This window comes from Salvelinus sp. IW2-2015, linkage group LG18, assembly GCF_002910315.2.
Source record: "Salvelinus sp. IW2-2015 linkage group LG18, ASM291031v2, whole genome shotgun sequence".
Taxonomy (NCBI): domain Eukaryota; kingdom Metazoa; phylum Chordata; class Actinopteri; order Salmoniformes; family Salmonidae; genus Salvelinus; species Salvelinus sp. IW2-2015.
In genome coordinates, this window is record NC_036858.1 from 38,999,496 (window position 1) to 39,018,379 (window position 18,884).

The following is an 18,884-nucleotide window of genomic DNA, read 5'->3' on the forward strand; positions in this document are numbered from 1 at the left end:
CTCTATTGGTTTAGTAACCTTAATGCACCACTCAAGCAAAATACAGAAACCAGAAATACAGGAGCTTTACTACCACAGGAGGGAGCCATCCAATATGTTTCTGAACAAGGGTTTTACAGTAACACAATACATCGAATGATGCACAGAACATACAATAAGTTAGAGTTTGAGTAAATGTAGGCCAAAAAGCAGATATGCTGACTTCTGACATTGAGCTAACAAACTCATCTACCCATAGTACTATACTGAAGAAAAATATAAATCCAACATGTAAAGTGTTCATCCCATGTTTCATGAGCTAAAATAAAAGATCTTCCATACACACAAAAAGCTTATTTCTCTCAAATTTTGCGCACAKATTTGTTTACATCCTTTGCCAAGATAATCCATCCACCTGACAGGTGTGGCATATCAAGAAGCCGATTAAACAGCATAATCATTACACAGGTGCACCTTGTGCTGGGGACAATAAAAAGCCACTAAAATATGCAGTTTTGTCACACAACAATGCCACAGATGTCTCAAGTTGAGGGAGTGTGCAATTGGCATGCTGACTATAGGAATATCCACCAGAGCTATTGCCAGAGAATTGAGTCTTAATTTCTCTACCATAAGCCGCCTCCAACGTTGTTTTAGAGAATTTGGCAGTACATCCAACCAGCCTGACAATCGCAGACCACTTGTAACCACGCCAGCCCAGGACCTTCACATCTGGCTTCTTCACCTGCGGGATCATCTGAGACCAGCCACCCAGACAGCTGATGAAACTGAGGAGTATTTCTGTCTGTAATAAAGCCCTTTTGTGGGGACAAACAGCCATTCTGATTGGCTGGGCCTTGCTTCCCAGTGAGTAGGCCTGGCTCCCAAGTGGGTGGTTCTATGCCCTCCCAGGCCCACCATGGCTGCGCCCCTGCCCAGTCATGGGAAATCGATAGACTAGGGCCTAATGAATTTATTCCAATTGACTGATTTCAGTAAAATAGTTGAAATTCTTGCTTGTTGAGTGTTTATTTTTGTTKATTGTATTTACCTTCACTGACATGGATTCAGTAACGTCATTGTCTAGGGCAGGGTTCCCCAATAGGTGGCCCGCGGGTGATTTATTTGCCTCCCGCAAGTTTTCTGAGCAAAAATAAATAAATACAATTAATTGTTGGACATAAAGTATTGTAAAATCACCAGGAAATCAGCTCAAATTGATTTCAATGTAGGAAAACCATTCCCAAATATTACCATGGATAATTAAAGATGCTTTTCTGATCGTACCCCAATGTAATCAAAGTTTAAAATGATTCTGTTTGTGTCAAATACTATATCTTTTTGCGATTCTTCCGGTCAATTTGAGGAGTACAAATTATTTATAACTACCTTCCGACCATTCGCTCAAGGAAAAATAGGCCCACGGCTGAATGTAACTGGGGACCCCTTGTCTAGGGGCTTTTGCTTAATTGGAAATGAAGGTGTCATTGACTCTATACCTCATTGACTCTGTAATGCATGCGTGTCTTCACTTATCATCCCCCTCCTCCCTCAACCGCACACACTGCATGATTCTGTGGGTACGTCAACTCTCCATTGATTATAATGACTTCCTGTCCAATTACTTTTGACCTCGAACCAGGGGTTACGCATGCAGGGGGCAGACTACGGTTACGGACAGCAGTATTTGTTTAGCATATACCTCGAGTGGACTCAGTCTCTTGGCTGAAACCCAACTGGCTGAAAACTGTGTGCAAAAGACTAATATCTCACACATTCCATGTCTAATGGGCCCACCAACAAAGACTGAGCTGCAGTCAGATACAAACAGCTGGTTATTCTCAGCTCAGGATGGGCCCATACAGATTCAGATTTAATTATATATTTAAAACCCCCACCCATACATTGAATGTTTGTGTGTGTGAGGGTGTGCATGAGGGAGAGAGTGGTGTGAGAACAATTGTTTTGAGCTTGTATATGTGTGTGCAAGTGTGTGTGTGTGTGTGTGTGTGTGTGTGTGTGTGTGTGTACTGTATGTCCATGCCCTTTCCAGTCAGAAAAAGGTTCACTTTACTGCAGAAAGCACTAGCACACTGTCTTAACATGTTAATAGTGTTTGGACATATTTCTCCCCTCACCTTCCCCACATCGATTCGATTTTACTGTTGGTGGGAGTGTGTTGAGCCAGAGAGTGTGCGCACATTCCTCTCCTGGGAAGTGTATTATTCCAGCTCTGAGGTACGGGTTACTCGCAAGCCTGGCCGATCCAACATTCCCCAGTCCCCCCCACCCCATCTTTCTACCCCCAAAGCTCCCCAGCCCCTCTACCCCACCCTCAGACCTCCATGGTAATGCGTTTCATATGCCACTACGGCCCAGAAACATAAACAGCTAGCTCCAGAGGCCAGCAGCCCAACCGTCCAACAGAGCAGCTCTATTCTCCTGAGTGGCCCTCAGGAAAGAATTGGCTGAAGTGGTGTAGTGATTCTTGATGTGTACAGTATGTTAGGGAGAGGGGTTGCGTTTTAAGATAGGTGTACAACTGGAACTTATACTGTAGCTGCATATTGTAACCTTAACTACATCAACTACCTCAACATACAAATTATATGTATGTTGTAAATTAGATAATTATTAGTACTTGGCTAGTTCCATATCAGTAAAATGTGTCCTCTTTCGGTCACTAAGTCAGGATAAACTTTAATAAAGTGTTCCAAAAAGCTGTTGTTCATTTGTGATACAGTACAAGTCGTCTTGCTTAGAATGTTCGTGGGTTGTTGTTTTTTTGCAACACAATCCTACTATGTCGGCTGGGGATCAAAAAGAGCAGGATATACGATTTTTTCAATCTCTCACCCTTGATAATCTAAAGTTATAAAATGTTTACAGTAGGAGTGTTATTGTTGTTATTCAGTAGTGTACAGGCATCTCATCTGGATCTAATGTTTAGAATATGCGTGCATGTATGTAGATTCCATGTAACTGTTAGTGGCAATTTGTAACTTTTTGGGCAACCTGACCAGATTCACATAGAAATGTGAGTTAAAGATTTAGGTAGATCTGTTGTTCTATGTGTGCTATTTCTATGATTCCCGTTCATATGTTTTGTTTTTGTGTCTTTTACTTTCAGTTTTGTACACCAGCTTCAAAACAGCTGAAATAACAATATTTTGTGTTCTGGAAAATACACTATATTTCACAGAGGTTTAGATGGTACAATGATTATCTACACTATAATAGCTTATTTTGTAACAGACTGAAATTAGGCGAACTATTCGAGTTTTAGCAACCAGGAAATGGCGGAGCCATTTCTGCATAGTGTAACTTTAAATGGAAGTGTCTTTTCAACTGATTGTGTTGTTATTTCAAAATTAGGTAAGATTTAATGAGTGCCAAGGTAACTATTTATATGTCTCTTAAGGCACCATATAAAATATGACTCTGCCTAGTTGTGTGTTTCAGAAAATTCCTCTGAATATTCAGGACTCCCGAGTGGCGCAGCGGTCTAATGCTAGAGGTGTCACTACAGACCCTGGTTCGATTCCAGGCTGTATCACAACCAGCCGTCTTTGGGAGTCTCAGGGTGGTGCACAATTGGTCCAGCGTTGTTAGGGTATGGATGGGGTAGACCGTCATTGTAAATAAGAATTTACTCTTAACTGACTTGCCTAGTTAAATGATAAATACAAAAGATTGAGAGGTACCCCAGCAGGTACATTTGGTTCCTTGGAAGTTGTGGGAATGTACGTTTTTGGTTTCCCATTGGTTCTGAGAACAAGGCCATAAGTTCCCTGACTGGTAAAACTGAAGGTTTTTTAAACGTTCTGAGAACGGTAGTGAACATTTTGCCTGTTCTGGGAACGTACATTTTTAGATTGCAGGCAGGTTCTGAGAATGTTTTACTATGGACCCTGAAAGTTTTCATGGGAGGCTAAATTAACATTCTGAGATCGGACATCATAGGTTATTTGAGAACATGTTTCAATAACTCATAGCTTAGTTTAACTGTTTTGAAATCCAAGCACAGATATGACACATGGAAATTCATTTACTTAGGCATTAATCATGCAAACACATTTCTTTTTTCTTGTGGCACAGCGTCAAGAAATTTGAACCTATGATTTTCTGTTCTTTATCTATGAAATTAGTCCACCGCGCCACCAGGATGGAGCTAGCATACCATGTTTTTTTTAACTGTCCATTTTAGTCTATTCAAACACCCTATTTCAAAGGAAATGAGCACTCATTAAGATCAGGCGTGTCCATTTCATTGCAGTGTTCTCTGTCACTGACACATGCACATTGCACACACAAACACATACCCAACATTCACCAATAAACATACGCAAATCAAAAACCACTCACTTTCTCTCACTCTTTCTTACACATACTGTACACACAGCAGTCTCCCTTTATCTATTTCCCTCATTCTCCCTCTCTCTCTGGCATGCTCTGTGTGGGGTGCCTATCTGTGTGTGTGCATTCTCAATGAGGGTTAGGCTGGTAGCTGGTAGGGTACAGAGTCCTGTGTGGGACAACATGRTCCTGCTTTGCCCTGGCTCCCTGTCACACACTTATCATGACTCTCTGGTGTTGCTTCTTTTTCAGGGACTATGSGGGATCCACCAAACGCAAATCAGGTAAGACAAGTCACCTCCCAGCTAGCACATAATGTTCTGAGAACCATCCCATCTAGTACATACTGTTCTGAGAACCATATGTTTCTTAGAGCTTGATGAGAGCATGTTTGTGCTATGGTTATTTTGCATGCAACCTTCCCACAAAGTTCTGTGAATGGTTCAGGACAGCCAGCACATAACGTTCTGAGAACCGTATGTTTCTTAGGTGGGAATTTCAGTACTTCAGCATAACATTTCCTCATGGTTCTATTTAAAGTCATTTTCTCAAATTTTTCTGAGAAATTTAAGAAACACCATTTTTATGTGGGAATTTCAGTACTTCASTATAACATTTTCTGCAGGTTTCCTCATGGATTTAAAGTCATGTTCTCAGAACATAAAGAAAACTTTCCATAAAACCACAAGAAACCATTAGTAACGTTCTAGGAACGTTCTYAGAATGTTATTTAAAAACAGCATCAACAAAACTCTCTCTATCCTCTATCTCAGGGGTTCCTAAACTTTTTTTGGCCCACAACCAGACAAATTAAGACAACAACATGTAAAAACAATTACGTAGTCAACGTAATTGTTAAATTGGGGCTATGAACGTCTATTACAAATCATTCTGACAGGACTTTGAAAGTATTTCAATCTGAAGGAAGTATGGTTTGAAGTGAAATGCATCAGAAACTTATTGGTAAATTCAGAAAATCATCAGGCAATAATTTTGTATGATCTTCTGTGTAGAAAATAACTATTTCTTGTCCACTCTGTTCTAATGAGTCCTGCGTGGCTTGTGGGCATTTTAGAGGAAAACATATTGTACGTGTTCCTGAGAGTCTTATCTATCATTGATGGAGTCGTAATATTTTGTAGCTCAAATGGTTCCAAGGATAGAGCCACATTTGTAGTAAGAAAACAGAAACCAGTGATTCTTGTAACCAAATCTAGCAGCTACCGAAGGTTATTGACGTAACCCCGGTTCTATGAACCAAGCACATTTTTTTCAGAGATTCTCTAACACCATTTTCAAATCATTAGTTTGGGAAACCCTGCTCTTGTTAAGTGTGTTCTGGTATGTTGGCCACACCCACTAATTGGCCTCARCTGATCTTAATGAGTGCTTGTTCCTTTGAAAYGGGGTCTGTTTGAATAGACTACAATTAAAAGCTTTGTACAGAGCCTTGCAAAAGWGTTKATCTCCCTTGGACATACACAAAATAGTTTAAATTGYTGAAGTGAAATGGAAAAAAATAAGTTGTTTCAAAAAATTATTAKAAATAAAAACGGAAAAGTGGTGCGTGAYTATGTATTCACCCCCTTTGCTATGAAGCCCCTAAACAAGATCTGGTGCAACCAATTACATTCAGAAGTCACATAATTAGTTAACTAAAGTCCACTTGTGTGCAATCTAAGTGTCACATGATCTCAGTATATATACAGCTGTTCTGAAAGGCCCCAGAGTCTTCAACACCCCTAAACAAGGGGCACCACCAAGCAAGCGGCACCATGAAGACCAAGGAGCTCTCTAAACAGGTCAGGGACAAAGTTGTGGAGAAGTACAGATCAGGGTTGGGTTATAAAAAAAATATCTGAAACTTTGAACATCCCACGGAGCACCATTAAATCCATTATTAAAAAATGMAAAGAATATGGCACCACAACAAACCTGCCAAGAGAGGGCCACCCACCAAAACTCACGGACCAGGCAAGGAGGGCATTKATTAGAGAGGCAACAAAGAGACCAAAGATAACCCTGAAGGAGCTGCAAAGCTCCACAGTGAAGATTGGACTATAGGACCACTTTAAACCGTACACTCCACAGTTGGGCTTTACGGAAGAGTGGCCAGAAAAAAGCCATTGCTTAAATAAAAAAATAAGCACACACATTTTGTGTTCGCCAAAAGGCATGTGGAAGACTCCCCAAACATATGGAAGAAGGTACTCTGGTCAGATGAGACTAAAATTTAGCTTTTTGGCCATCAAGGAAAATTCTATTTCTGGCACAAACCCAACACCTCACATCACCCCGAGAACACCATCCCCACAGTGAAGCATGGTGGTGGCAGCATCATGCTGTGAGGATGTTCTTCATTGGCAGGGACTGGAAAACTGGTCAGGATTATGATGGATGGCACTAAATACAGGGAAATTATTGAGGGGAAACCTGTTTCAGTCTTCAAGAAATTTGAGACTGGGACGGAGATTCACCTTCCAGCAGGACAATGACCCTAAGCATACTGCTAAAGCAACACTCGAATGGTTTAAGGGGAAACATTTAAATGTATTGAAATGGCCTAGTCAAAGCCCAGACCTCAATGCAATTGAGAATCTTGGTATGACTTAAAGATTGCTGTTCACCAGCAGAACCCATCCAATGTGGAGCTGGAGCAGTTTTGCCTTGAAGAATGCGCAAAAAACCCAGTGGCTAGATGTGCCAAGCTTATAGAGACATACCCTAAGAAACTTGCAGCTGTAATTGCTGCAAAAGTTGGCTCTACAAAGTATTGACGTTGGGGGGGGTGAATAGTTATGCACCCTCAAGTTCATCTTTTGTCTTAATTCTTGTTTGTTTCACAATAAAACCTATTTTGCATCTTTAAAGTGGTAGGCATGTTGTGTAAATCAAATGATACAAATCCCCCAAAAAATCTATTTAAATTCCAGGTTGTAAGGCAACAAAATAGGAAAAATGCCAAGGGGGTGAATACTTTCACAAGCCACTATATGAGTTAAAAAAAACATGACATGCTAGCTCCACCCTGTGGCGCAGTGGACTACTTCCATCGATTGAGAACAGAAGATCATATGTTTGAATGTCACTGATGCTGTGCCACAATTAAAAATAAATGTGTTTGCATGACTAATGCCAATCTGTGCTTGGAGTTAAAAATAGTTAACCTAAATTAGCAGTGTTATTAAAATTGTTATTGAAACATGTTCTCAGTACGTTATTTAATAACCTTCAAATAACCTAGCATTTCCATTTTCAGAACATAAAACCTCCCAGGCATGGCCAAACTAGCGCATTTGGGGCCCCGTGGCACCGACTTAATTGTGGGGGGGAGAATTCAGATGACTTACTGTATTTTAACACATTTTGCCATGGTGCAGAGAGAAAAAGTTGCAGTTTTATAATGCTATTCTGCAAATTTTGTCATGAAGAAAGTTTGTTGTTGTTGTTGCAGTTTTAAAGATAATTTCCTGGAATTCTACACATTTTGCTGTCATCTGCTATCTGAGGGCCCCCTGACCAAATCAGGAAACTTGTGGCTTCATTTACCAGAACCAATGGGACACCAAAAATGTACGTTCCCACAATTTCCAAGGAACCAAATGTGCTAGCTGGGCTAATTTCTCTCTATATTGAACAGCATTAAATATAGAGGTGCATATATTCTGCTCCGGTCTGTTGCATTGCAAGGTGTTCTGTTTGTAATATTTGTTTTCAGTGGTAGTATGTTCTATTTCGATTAAGTTATTACAGTATTGTATTACTTTGGTTGGTTATCGAGTTAGCTGCAACAGGTCATGTAGCCTATGTGATGATGTATGTAAGTCCATTATTGAAATTAGTCTGGTAGGTGCGTGTGTCTGGGTCTTGTATCCCTGTTGGCGTGCATGTGTGTAGGCATATACTGTATGTCTTTGTACCAAATAGGCAGACAGTAGTAAAGCATTTCTTGGGAGTCCATAGCCTTTCCACCGACAGCTGAACAAAGCTCTATAATGTCATAAGTGTATAACAAGACCAACTCAGCTCACGATAACATATCAAGTCTCTGCTTAAGACACACAGCCAAATCATACATGGCTCATTGTGATGAAAGGGTTAAGCAAACAGCATTGGGTGGGATGGAGCACCTGTTTGTACAGCTATGCTGTGTATTGGCTGTGCCTGGGTTGGGTGCTGGCTGTTGAGGCAGTGAGTGGGCTCAGTGCATGGGGATATGGGCGTGGGTGGGGTTATACAGAGGATTCAGAGGGGCTGGGGAAGCAGCTGTGCATCTGCGGTATGACCGTGTGTCTGTTAGCAGCTGTGCATCTGCAGTATGACCGTGTGTTGTGTTGTGTTGTGTTGTGTGTACGTGTGTACGTGTGTACTCGAGTCTTCAGAATTCTAGACTCTTGTTACCAGGTGACAAAATGGGAGGTTAAATGATTCATTGATTCATGAAGCTGCCATGGATTTGACACAAACATTCTGTGAAAGAGTACTTTACACATACAGTAGACCTAGAGTATTACGCAGAAAATAGTACAGCTGAATTTCTCATTCCTGGTAACCTAATATTCTCTTTGCTTCTCTCTGATAGGAAAACACTTTTGAAGTTGCCACGAAATGAAACGAGACTCCAACCTAATTTCATTCTATACTCTATGGTATTGTGCCTTTACGTATCAGTGAATTCCATTGACATGATGAAATGGAAAGCTTGCCTTATTTCAGGTGTGTGTCTCTGTAGTCGCCTAAATCCAGACCGTATTACATATTGCATTTCTTCCAGGAATCGGAGGCTGGAATAATAGGTTATTCACAGTTGTAAACGTTACTGTTCCGATACATTTTAAATGGTTACAGTAGACGAACAATGATGAATTAATGAATGGGTCCCATTTTATTGTCCCTTGTAAACAACATTTTCCCTTGTAAACATCCATCTTTTAGATTAAGATTGATAGCCTTGGAGGAAATGTCTCATCTCTCAAGATGCTAATATTTTGCCAACCAAGTCTAGTCAAAGCTTCTACATCTTAGTCTTAATAGACAGCTCAGTAACCATGTCTCCTTTTGAAATCTTCCTCCGGCACACCGAGACACAGGGTTAACTGTGCTGAGATATTGGTATTACTTTATTAAACCAGGACAGCGGAGCGAGTGTGCGAGTCTGTGGTGAATTTGTGCTGTAGCTGCAGTTTATGGTCCACATAATTACATGATGTTGGTCTCCCCTAAGAGTTTACTGAAACTGTACCCTAACAGGAAAATGTTGCCCCGGGCCTCCAAACTGCTGGCGGTTAGTGCATGGTTTAGCCAMACTGGTTACCACTGTTTACCTGGCATGGACAGGCTGCAGAAATCACAGGCTATCTTATACTCTGACGTAGACAATCAGTCATTCATAGCATCGTCATTATTCTCTCGCTCTCTCTCTCCCTCTCTCTTTCTCTCTCTCAGTGGCTTGTCATCCCCTCACTCACCCGCCAGCTATCTTAAATGTCTTTCTTCAATGTCAGTTTATCCAGGGTTTGAAAGTTTCAAGTTCTGTTATTTATTATGAACTGGTGAATTTTCTCAGAGGTAAACCACTGGGTCCCTGATTAGGACCAAAAAATAATTTACTCCATTGATTATGATGTTAAGATAAAGAATAGATGTCCCTGAAAACCACTGTTCAGTTACTAATATATTACTTGCCCAGTGATTTGCTCCTTCATGTGGTTTCAGTAAGGTTTTGGCTTGTACCTCAGTAATTGGTCTCCAGCTGTGACCTCCCCRACAATCAAATAAAATGCAAATGTATTTGTCACATGCGCCAAATACAACAGGTGTAGTAGACCTTACCGTGAAATGGTTACTTACAAACCCTTAACCAACAATGCAGAGTTTTTTTTTTTAAGTTTGAAAAATMTGCTCAACTAAAGAAAAAATAGTAACACAATAAAATAACAATAATGAGACATTATACAAGGAGTACCGGTGCCGAGTCAATGTGCAAGGGTACAGGTAAGTCAAGAGCCCTATTTTGAGTCCACTTCATTCTTTAGATCTGTGTCTCTATATGGGTCAATACAGGATATACCTTACAGGTTGTTCATGTATATCTGAACTGTTTACAGTGTCTAGCTCTGTTTATTATTGTTCTCTACACTAACTTGATATAGAGCAGCATACAGTACAGMGGCTGACTAAGCACGTGAGGTTTGGTCAACACCTCATGGTCACAGCACAACTAGACTTGAGACTAGCAGGTATTGTAGTTCTATTGTTAGAATACAATGTTACTCAGAAGTCATACCTGAATGTTTTCGTTAGCTCTATTGTTTCCCAACAGGATTTTTTTTGAAAGTGAACACACTGTTTGGAAACTGTTTTCAACTAACTATGATATAGAACAGTTGGGCTGAAACACTATTTACTAAAATACAACTTACACTTGTCCAATTCAGCACAAGTTAATAAAGTTAGCTGTTTGTCTGTGAGCAGCTTTACTGTGTTACTTAGGATAACAGGACTGAGTGGAGAGAGAGATAGAGAGAGTATGAGAGGCAGAGCGAGAGTCAGAGAGAGTGAGTAAGGGAGAGAGAGAGARGGGAGAGAGAAGGAGAGTGGGGGAGCGAGACACAGAAAGAGAGAGAGGGGGAAAGAGTGTCGGAGCGCTTGGAGGCACTGTGCATGTGAAAAGCAGATGGAGAGGAGGTTTACGTGGCAAGTGGAAACCATTTCAGTGTTTCGCATGGACCGGGGGAGTGTGTGCACAGCCGTGCTGGCTTTATTGAAGCTGTGGGGCTCAGGGGCATATAGAGAGTGGAATTGTGTGTGTGTGTGTGTGTGGGGGGGGGGGGGGGGGTCGGGTCTGTGTGTGGAGGGTCAAGGGGCGCACAGGGGTAAGGAGCTAGCTAGTTGTGAGATTTTAGTCTGAATGTAGATGAATGTGTGCTTCTCTACCACTTAAACAACTGTGTACTGTTTCAGCAGTCACACTACCCTTGCTTGATAAACAGCCATTGAATACTGAGCTCTTTGACTGATCCTGCTTCCCAGATACTGGGCTTTTATTCACATGCTGCAAAGGCAATAGCACCTGAAAGATTTCATTAACTCAGTCTCACTTGAGTGTAACTACCATTTTATAATCGCATTTTCTAGGGTTAGACAATGCGAGACATACATTTGCACCATTCTTACATTTTTTTAATAAAGATATTGTATGGAGATTTGGCTAAACTAACTCTAAAATACATACAGCAGTAGCAGAACTGCATTATAAACTGACTAGTCTCTTAAACCACAAAGTCAGTGTATGCAGACAGCTTCAGTTACTTTTTGCAGAAGTAGATGACTCCATCAGGAGTTCTACTCAGGGGTCAGCGTAAAGCCGAGCCTCCCAGTTTCTGACAGTGACAATTTGTCACCTTGGCCTCCGACATGGAACCAACCACTCCTAACCCCGCAGCAGGCAGCTAGCTGGAACACAAAAGCAATGGAGTCTTCGTCTCATAATAACCAGTGTGTGCCAGAAAATATGATAGGAAACCAACAGACACTAAATAAGGAAAAGGGACTGGCTGATGAGTTTCAATGCTAAACAGTTGTTGAGTGCCAACTCAGCTAACAATTCTAGGGAGAGAACATTTTTGCACTGTTACATGTCATGCTCCCCTGATGTTTGAGTGTCCAGTTTTTCGTTAGAATGTTCCCATAACTATCTAAGTTAGCAAAAACCTTCTGAGAACCTTTTTAGCATGTTTTGGTGTTTAAAGTTAATGTCAAGCAGAACATTCACTATATATACAAAAGTATGTGGACACCTCTTCAAATTAGTGGATTCGGCCACACCGTTGCTGACAGGTGTATAAAARCAAGCTCACARCCATGCAATCTTCATAGACAAACATTGGCAGTAGAATGGCCTTACWGAAGAGCTCAGTGACTTTCAACATGGCACCATCATAGGATGCCACCTTTCCAACAAGTCATTTCATAAAATATCTGCCCTGCTACAGRTGKCCCGGTCAACTGTAAGTGCTGTTATTGTGAAGTGGAAACGTCTAGGAGCAACAACGGCTCAGCCACGAAGTYGTATGCCACACAAGCTCACAGAACGGGACCGCCGAGTGCTAAAGCGCGTAGTGCATAGAAATCGTCTGTCCTCGGTTGCAAAACTCACTATAGAGTTCCAAACTGCCTCTGGAAGCAYCCTCAGCACAAGAACTGTTCGTCGGGAGCTTCATGATATGGGTTTCCATGGCCYAGCAGCCTAAGTTCACCAAGTGTCGGCTGGAGTGGAGCAGCGGAAACGTGATGGAAAAATKTGGGTTTGGCGGATGCCAGGAGAACACTACCTGCCCCAATGCATAGTGCCAACTGTAAAGTTTGGTGGAGGAGGATTAATGGTCTGGGGCTGTTTTTCATGATTCGGGCTAGGCCCCTTTGTTCCAGCGAAGGGAAATCTTAACYCTACAGCATACATTCTATACGATTCTGTTATTCCAAATTTGTGTCAACAGTTTGGGGATTTAAAAAAAAGTTTTATTTAACCTTTATTTAACTAGGCAAGTCAGTTAAGATTAAGAACAAATTCTTATTTACAATGACGGCCTACCAAAAGGCAAAAGGCCTCCTGCGGAGACGGGGGATGGGATTTAAAAAAATATATATATATACATAGGACAAAACACACATCACGACAAGAGAGACAGGGAAGGCCCTTTCCTGTTTCAGCATGACAATGCGCCCAGGCACAAAGTGAGGTCCATACAGAAACAATAATGCCTATGATTTTGGAATGAGATGTTCGACGAGCAGTGTATCTAGAACTTATCTAGAATGTGGTTACAATATTATTAAGGGGCCCTGGGTGCCGCAGCGGTCAAGACGCCACTACAGCCTGGCTCCCGGTCACAACCGTCCGTMACCGGGAGCCCTCRGACGAACCATCAAACAMGCAAAGCGTCAATACAGGACTAAGATCGATACAGAACTGCCCTTTCCCACCTGGACAAAGGAACACCTATGTGAGAATGCTATTCGTTGACTACAGCTCAGAGTTCAAAACCATAGTGCCTTCAAAGCCCATCACTAAGCTAAGGACACTGGGATTAAACACATCCCTCTGCAACTAGATCCTGGACTTCCTGACGGGCCGCCCCAGGTTGTAAGGGTAGGTAACAACACAACTGCCACGCTGATCCTCAACATGGGGGCCCCTTAGGGGTGCGTGTTCAGTCCCCTCCTGTACTCCCTGTTCAAACATGACTGCACGGCTAGGAACGACTCTAACACCATCACTCAGTTTGCCAATGACACAACAGTGGTTGGCCAGATCACCGACAACTACGAGACAACCTCTCCCTCAACGTGATCAAGACAAAGGAGATAATACAGGAAAAGGAGGACTGAGCATGCCCCCATTCTCATCGACGGGGCTGTAGTGGAGTAGGTTGAGAGCTTCAAGTTCCTTGGGCGTCCACATCACCAACAAACTAACATGGTCCAAGCACACCAAGATAGTCATGAAGCGGGCACGACAAAACCTATTCCCCCTCAGGAGACTGAAAAGATTTGGCATGGGTCCTCAGATCCTCAAAAGGTTCTACAGCAGCACCATTGTGAGCATCCTGACAGGTTACATCACTGCTTGGCCTCTGACCGCAAGGCACTACAGAGGGTAGTGCGTACGGCCCAGTACATCACTGGGGCCAAGCTTCCGGCCATCCAGGACCTCTATACCAGGCCGTGTCAGAGGAAGGCCCTACAATTTGTCAAAGACTCCAGCCACCCTAGTCATAGACTGCTCTCTCTGTTACCGCACGGCAAGCGGRACTGGAGCTCCAAGTCTAGGTACAAGAGGCTTCTTAACAGCTTCTACCCCAAGCCATAAGACTCCTGAACATTTAATCAAATGGCTACCCAGACTATTTGCATTGCCCCCGCCCCCCACCTCTTTTACGCTGCTGCTACTCTCTGTTATTATCTATGCATAGTCACCTTAATAACTACCTACATGTACATYTTACCTCGACTATCCGGTGCCCCCGCACATTGACTCTGTACCGGTACCCCCTGTATATAGCCTCGCTATTGTTATTTTACTCCTGCTCTTTAATTATTTGTTACTTTTATTMAATTTTTTMGAACTGCATTGTTGGTTAAGGGCTTGTAAGTAAGCATTTCACTGTTGTATTAGGCGCATGTGACAAATAACATTTCTATCAACATGTTAAATGTGCAACCAGAGGGAAAAATATTCTAGATCACCTGTACTCCACACACAGAGACGCGTACAAAGCTCTCTCTCGCCCTCCATTTGGTAAATCCGACCACAACTCTATCCTCCTGATTCCTGTTGACAAGCAAAAATRAAAGCAGGAAGCACCAGTGACTTGGTCTATAAAAAAGTGGTCAGATGAAGCAGATGCTAAACTACATGACTYTTTTGGCAAGCGGTACCGTAGTGCCATGGCAAGCGGTACCGTAGTGCCAAGTCTAGAACAAAAAGGCTTCTCAACAGTTTTTACCCCCAAGCCGTAAGACTCCTGAACAGGTAATCAAATGGCTACCCAGACTATTTTTCATTGTGTCCCGCCACCCACCACCCGCCAACTCCTCTTTTACGCCACTGCTACTCTCTGTTCATCATATATGCAAAGTCACTTTAACCATATCTACATGTACGTACTACCTCAATCAGCCTGACTAACCGGTGTCTGTATGTAGCCTCACTACTTTTATAGCCTCACTACTGTATATAGCCTCGCTATTGTTATTTTTCACAGTCTTTTTACTGTTGTTTTATTTATTTACTTACCTATTGTTCACCTAATACCTTTTTTGCACTATTGGTTAGAGCCTGTAAGTAAGCATTTCACTGTACGGTCTACACCTGTTCTATTCGGCGCACGTGACAAATAAACTTTGATTTGATTTGAAATTTWATTAAATTTGCTGGCAGATTAGCAGTCAAAATGCTTTATATGCTGAAGCATATAATCCAGAGTGGGTGTCCTCTGTTCCTGGCAGGCTGATGAGATTCAATAGCAGCCTCAGAGGCTGATAAATCAGGATGCTGCCTTGAAGGCTGTCTGCAATGAGTAAGCTGGTTCATATGTAAGGCAGCGTTCAAGGCAGGTTGGTGGAATCCCTCAATGGTGCTGCCCATGCTAAAACAACCTTTTGGCCACTAGAGGCCTCTATTGTTCTCTATGGTTGTTACCCCACTTAACCTTTTCCTTGTGGAAATGCTCCCATTTATGTTTTGTTAATCGAGGAGAAAGATAACATTTTAGTAAAATGAAAACTCTGCAAAGGCGGCATTGATCTCTTTGTCCAGAAACACTACATCAAACAGGAACCAGGCCAACAGCACCAGCAACAGCAACTACTGTCCCAATAAGGTACATCTCTAGGGKAGTGGTCATCAACTTTTTCTGAGTCAAGATCCATTTCGCAGTCCAAGATCTAAAACTKTTTTTCTCCATTTCGCAGTCCAAGATCTAAAACTCTTTTTTTWTTTTTATCATGACTTACGAAATGTAAATTAACCTAATACTTTTTTTGTTGTTGTAAGAATGAGGTTTGTGAAGTAGGCCTAGTACATTATCACATCATATTGGCTATAATGCCTGGCCTGRCAATTATGTTCTTCTCAGACCATATTAGATTTCAAAACTTGAGCTTTGATTACAAATTAGATCAGTTGGTGTAGCACTGGCAAGGCACAGGTGAGCATTCATTTTCAAATAATTCGCTTTTTTATTTTACTGGACTGATGGTAACTGCATCAGCTGATCATGGTGTTTTCAAGACAACTGGGAACGCTGCAAAAAACAATGTCAAATCATGATATCAGTGATCTTCAGTTCGGAAAGTCAGAGGTCTAGAAAGATGCCAGAGTTTCTGATTTGGAATTCTGAGTTGGATGACCGTTCAGGTTGTTCCTATGACCAGAGATAGTTAAATATTCCTCGATATTAAAAGAGACAAGACAAGCTGCAAATAATAATAAAAATGCTGGGCTATCTATACACTTGGCTACTCATTCGTTGCAGCTGCAGCGCGAATGGAAGTAGGGAGACGTGTGTTTTATGTTTTGTAATAGTGTTGAGTAAGAACAGGGTTGATTGTGCTGAARAAACAATTAAACATGAACTTACTCATAAAAACAGCAGCTCTTTGCTGTATTCTTTGACTATCTCTCTGTGGTCATGGTTTTAAAAGTTATTCAATCTTACGTAGGCTAGTATCAAACTTTGCTGCGGCAGGTGTCATGGAAGCTTTGTATGCATGGTGATTTGAGCTTTCCGATTGGCCAGCGCAGTAGGCGCACTCGATTTAGCCACAGATCTACTAGTCCGCCGGGTAAGCAGAGTTTGTCTTTTCAGACAATGGTTCAACATGGGAATACTTTGCATACCCGGTGCCCTGGGCTTCTGAATCAAGTGCATCTACCACAACAGGACTTAAAAAAGGAGTGCAAGCCTTTTATCACATCCTTTATCGTTGGCTTTTCTACATAAATGTTTGGTGATTGACTAGGAATGCCATGACGATCGACCACGGTCGACCAGTTGGTGACCACTGCTCTAGGGCTTGTGCTTATTGGGCCATTATAATTAGACCCTGTCCAGAAGAAACGTTAAAACCTCCTCCCTAGGCACTTGTGTTGATCTGAAACAACTTGATAGGTTTAAGCAATAGGGTGAATGCACTTTGAAGTAAATCTCAGCTCTGTTAAAATTGCACTCAAGAAAACATTTTATTGATACAATAATTTTTATTGATCATAGTGATTCAGGACTATCATTAAAATAGGTTAATATGCCCCACCAACATTAGACAACTACACAGAAAGCCCTTCAATTAATGAAATAAGTAAATAAAATCATGAGAATAGTKAGATTAATTCATACCTGTCACGGACACGGTGGCATAGCAGAAGGATTGGCGTTGCATGAACCAAGAGGTCGTCGTGAGTTCAAATCCCAGGTGAGGAAATGTTGCATAATAATTACTGAACATGCACAATGTAATCATGTAAACAGAGTGTACAAAAATTATGAACATCTGCTCTTTCCATGACATAGACTGACCAGGTAAAGCTATGATACCTTATTTATGTCACAGTGTAGATCAGGGATCTCCAAACCTGTCCCTGGAGAGCTACTGTCCTGTAGGTTTTTCTCTCCTACCCTAATCTAGCACTCCTGATTCTAATAATTAGCTGGTTTATAATCTGAATCAGGTTAGTTAGAACCGGTTAGTTAGAGCTCTCCAGGAACAGGTTTGGAGACGACAGGTTAAAGAAGGATTTTTTAGCCTTGAGACAATTGAGACATGGATTGTGTATGTGTGCCATTCATATGGGCAAGACAAAATATTTAAATGTTTTTGAACGAGTTATGTTAGTAAGTGCCAGGTACACCGGTTTGAGTGTATCAAGAACTGCAACGCTGCTGGGTTTTTCACACTCAACAGTTTCCTGTGTGTATCAAGAATGGTCCACCGCCCAAAGAACATCTAGCCAACTTGACACAACTGTGGGAAACATTGGAGTCAACATGGGCCAGCATCCCTGTGCAAGGCTTTTGAAACCTTTTAGAGTCCATGCTTTGACAATTTTTTTATTTTATTTAACCGTTATTTTACTAGGCAAGTCAGTTAAGAACAAATTCTTATTTACAATGACGGCCAACACCGGCCAAAACCAGACGACGCTGGGCCAATTGTGCGCTGCTCTATGGGACTCTCAATCCGGGGCCGTTGTGATACAGTCTGAAACCAGGGTGTCTGTAGTGACTCCTCTAGCACTGAGATGCAGTGCCTTAGACCGCTGCGCCACTCAGGAGCCCAAATTGAGGCTGTTCTGAGGGCAAAAGGGGGTGTAACTCAACATTAGGAAGGTGTTCCTAATGTTTTGTGCACTCAGTGTAAATCTGTGTGAGGAGAGATGTAAACAGAAAGAGTGGCTAATAGGGCTATTTAATTGAGGTATGCACGCAGGAAGGCATGCAGGCACCTTAGCAGGCAGGCACACACACACACATCCTGTACCACATGTAAACACAGTAGTCTAGAGTCTAGACACTAAAGTTGTTGAGATTCAAGGAAGGGTGGGGGAACTAATATCAATCATACACTACATGACCAGAAGCATGTGGACACCTGCTCATCAAACATCTCATTCCAAAATCATGGGCATTAATATGAAGTTGGTCCCCCCTTTGCAGCTACAACAGCCTCCACTCTTCTGGGAAGGTTTTCCACTAGATGTTGGAGCATTGCTGCGGGGACTTGCTTCTATTTAGCCACAAGACCATTAGTGAGGTTGGGCACTAATTTGGCCGATTAGGCCTGGCTCGCAGTCTGCGTTCCAATTCAACCAAAATGTGCTCGATGGGGTTGAGGTCAGGTATCTGTGCAGGCCAGTAAAGTTCTTCCACACCGACCTTGACAAACCATTTTTGTATGGACCTTGCTTTGTGCACATTGTCATGCTGAAACAGGAAAGGATCTTCCCCAAACTGTTGCCACAAAGTTGGAGACACCGAATTGTCTAGAAT

General features: G+C 42.0%; 1 protein-coding gene across 2 annotated transcripts in view; it reads left to right on the forward strand.

The window, feature by feature from the left end:
* The window catches only part of LOC111978462 (SH3 and PX domain-containing protein 2A), a 108,931-nt gene that overhangs the window by 41,714 nt on the left and 48,333 nt on the right, over positions 1 to 18,884 (forward strand). For both annotated transcript variants that reach the window (XM_024008542.2, XM_024008540.2), the window contains exon 6: positions 4,588 to 4,619. In XM_024008542.2, the coding sequence (XP_023864310.2) occupies positions 4,588 to 4,619 (32 nt within the window). The remainder of the gene's footprint in view (positions 1 to 4,587; positions 4,620 to 18,884) is intronic.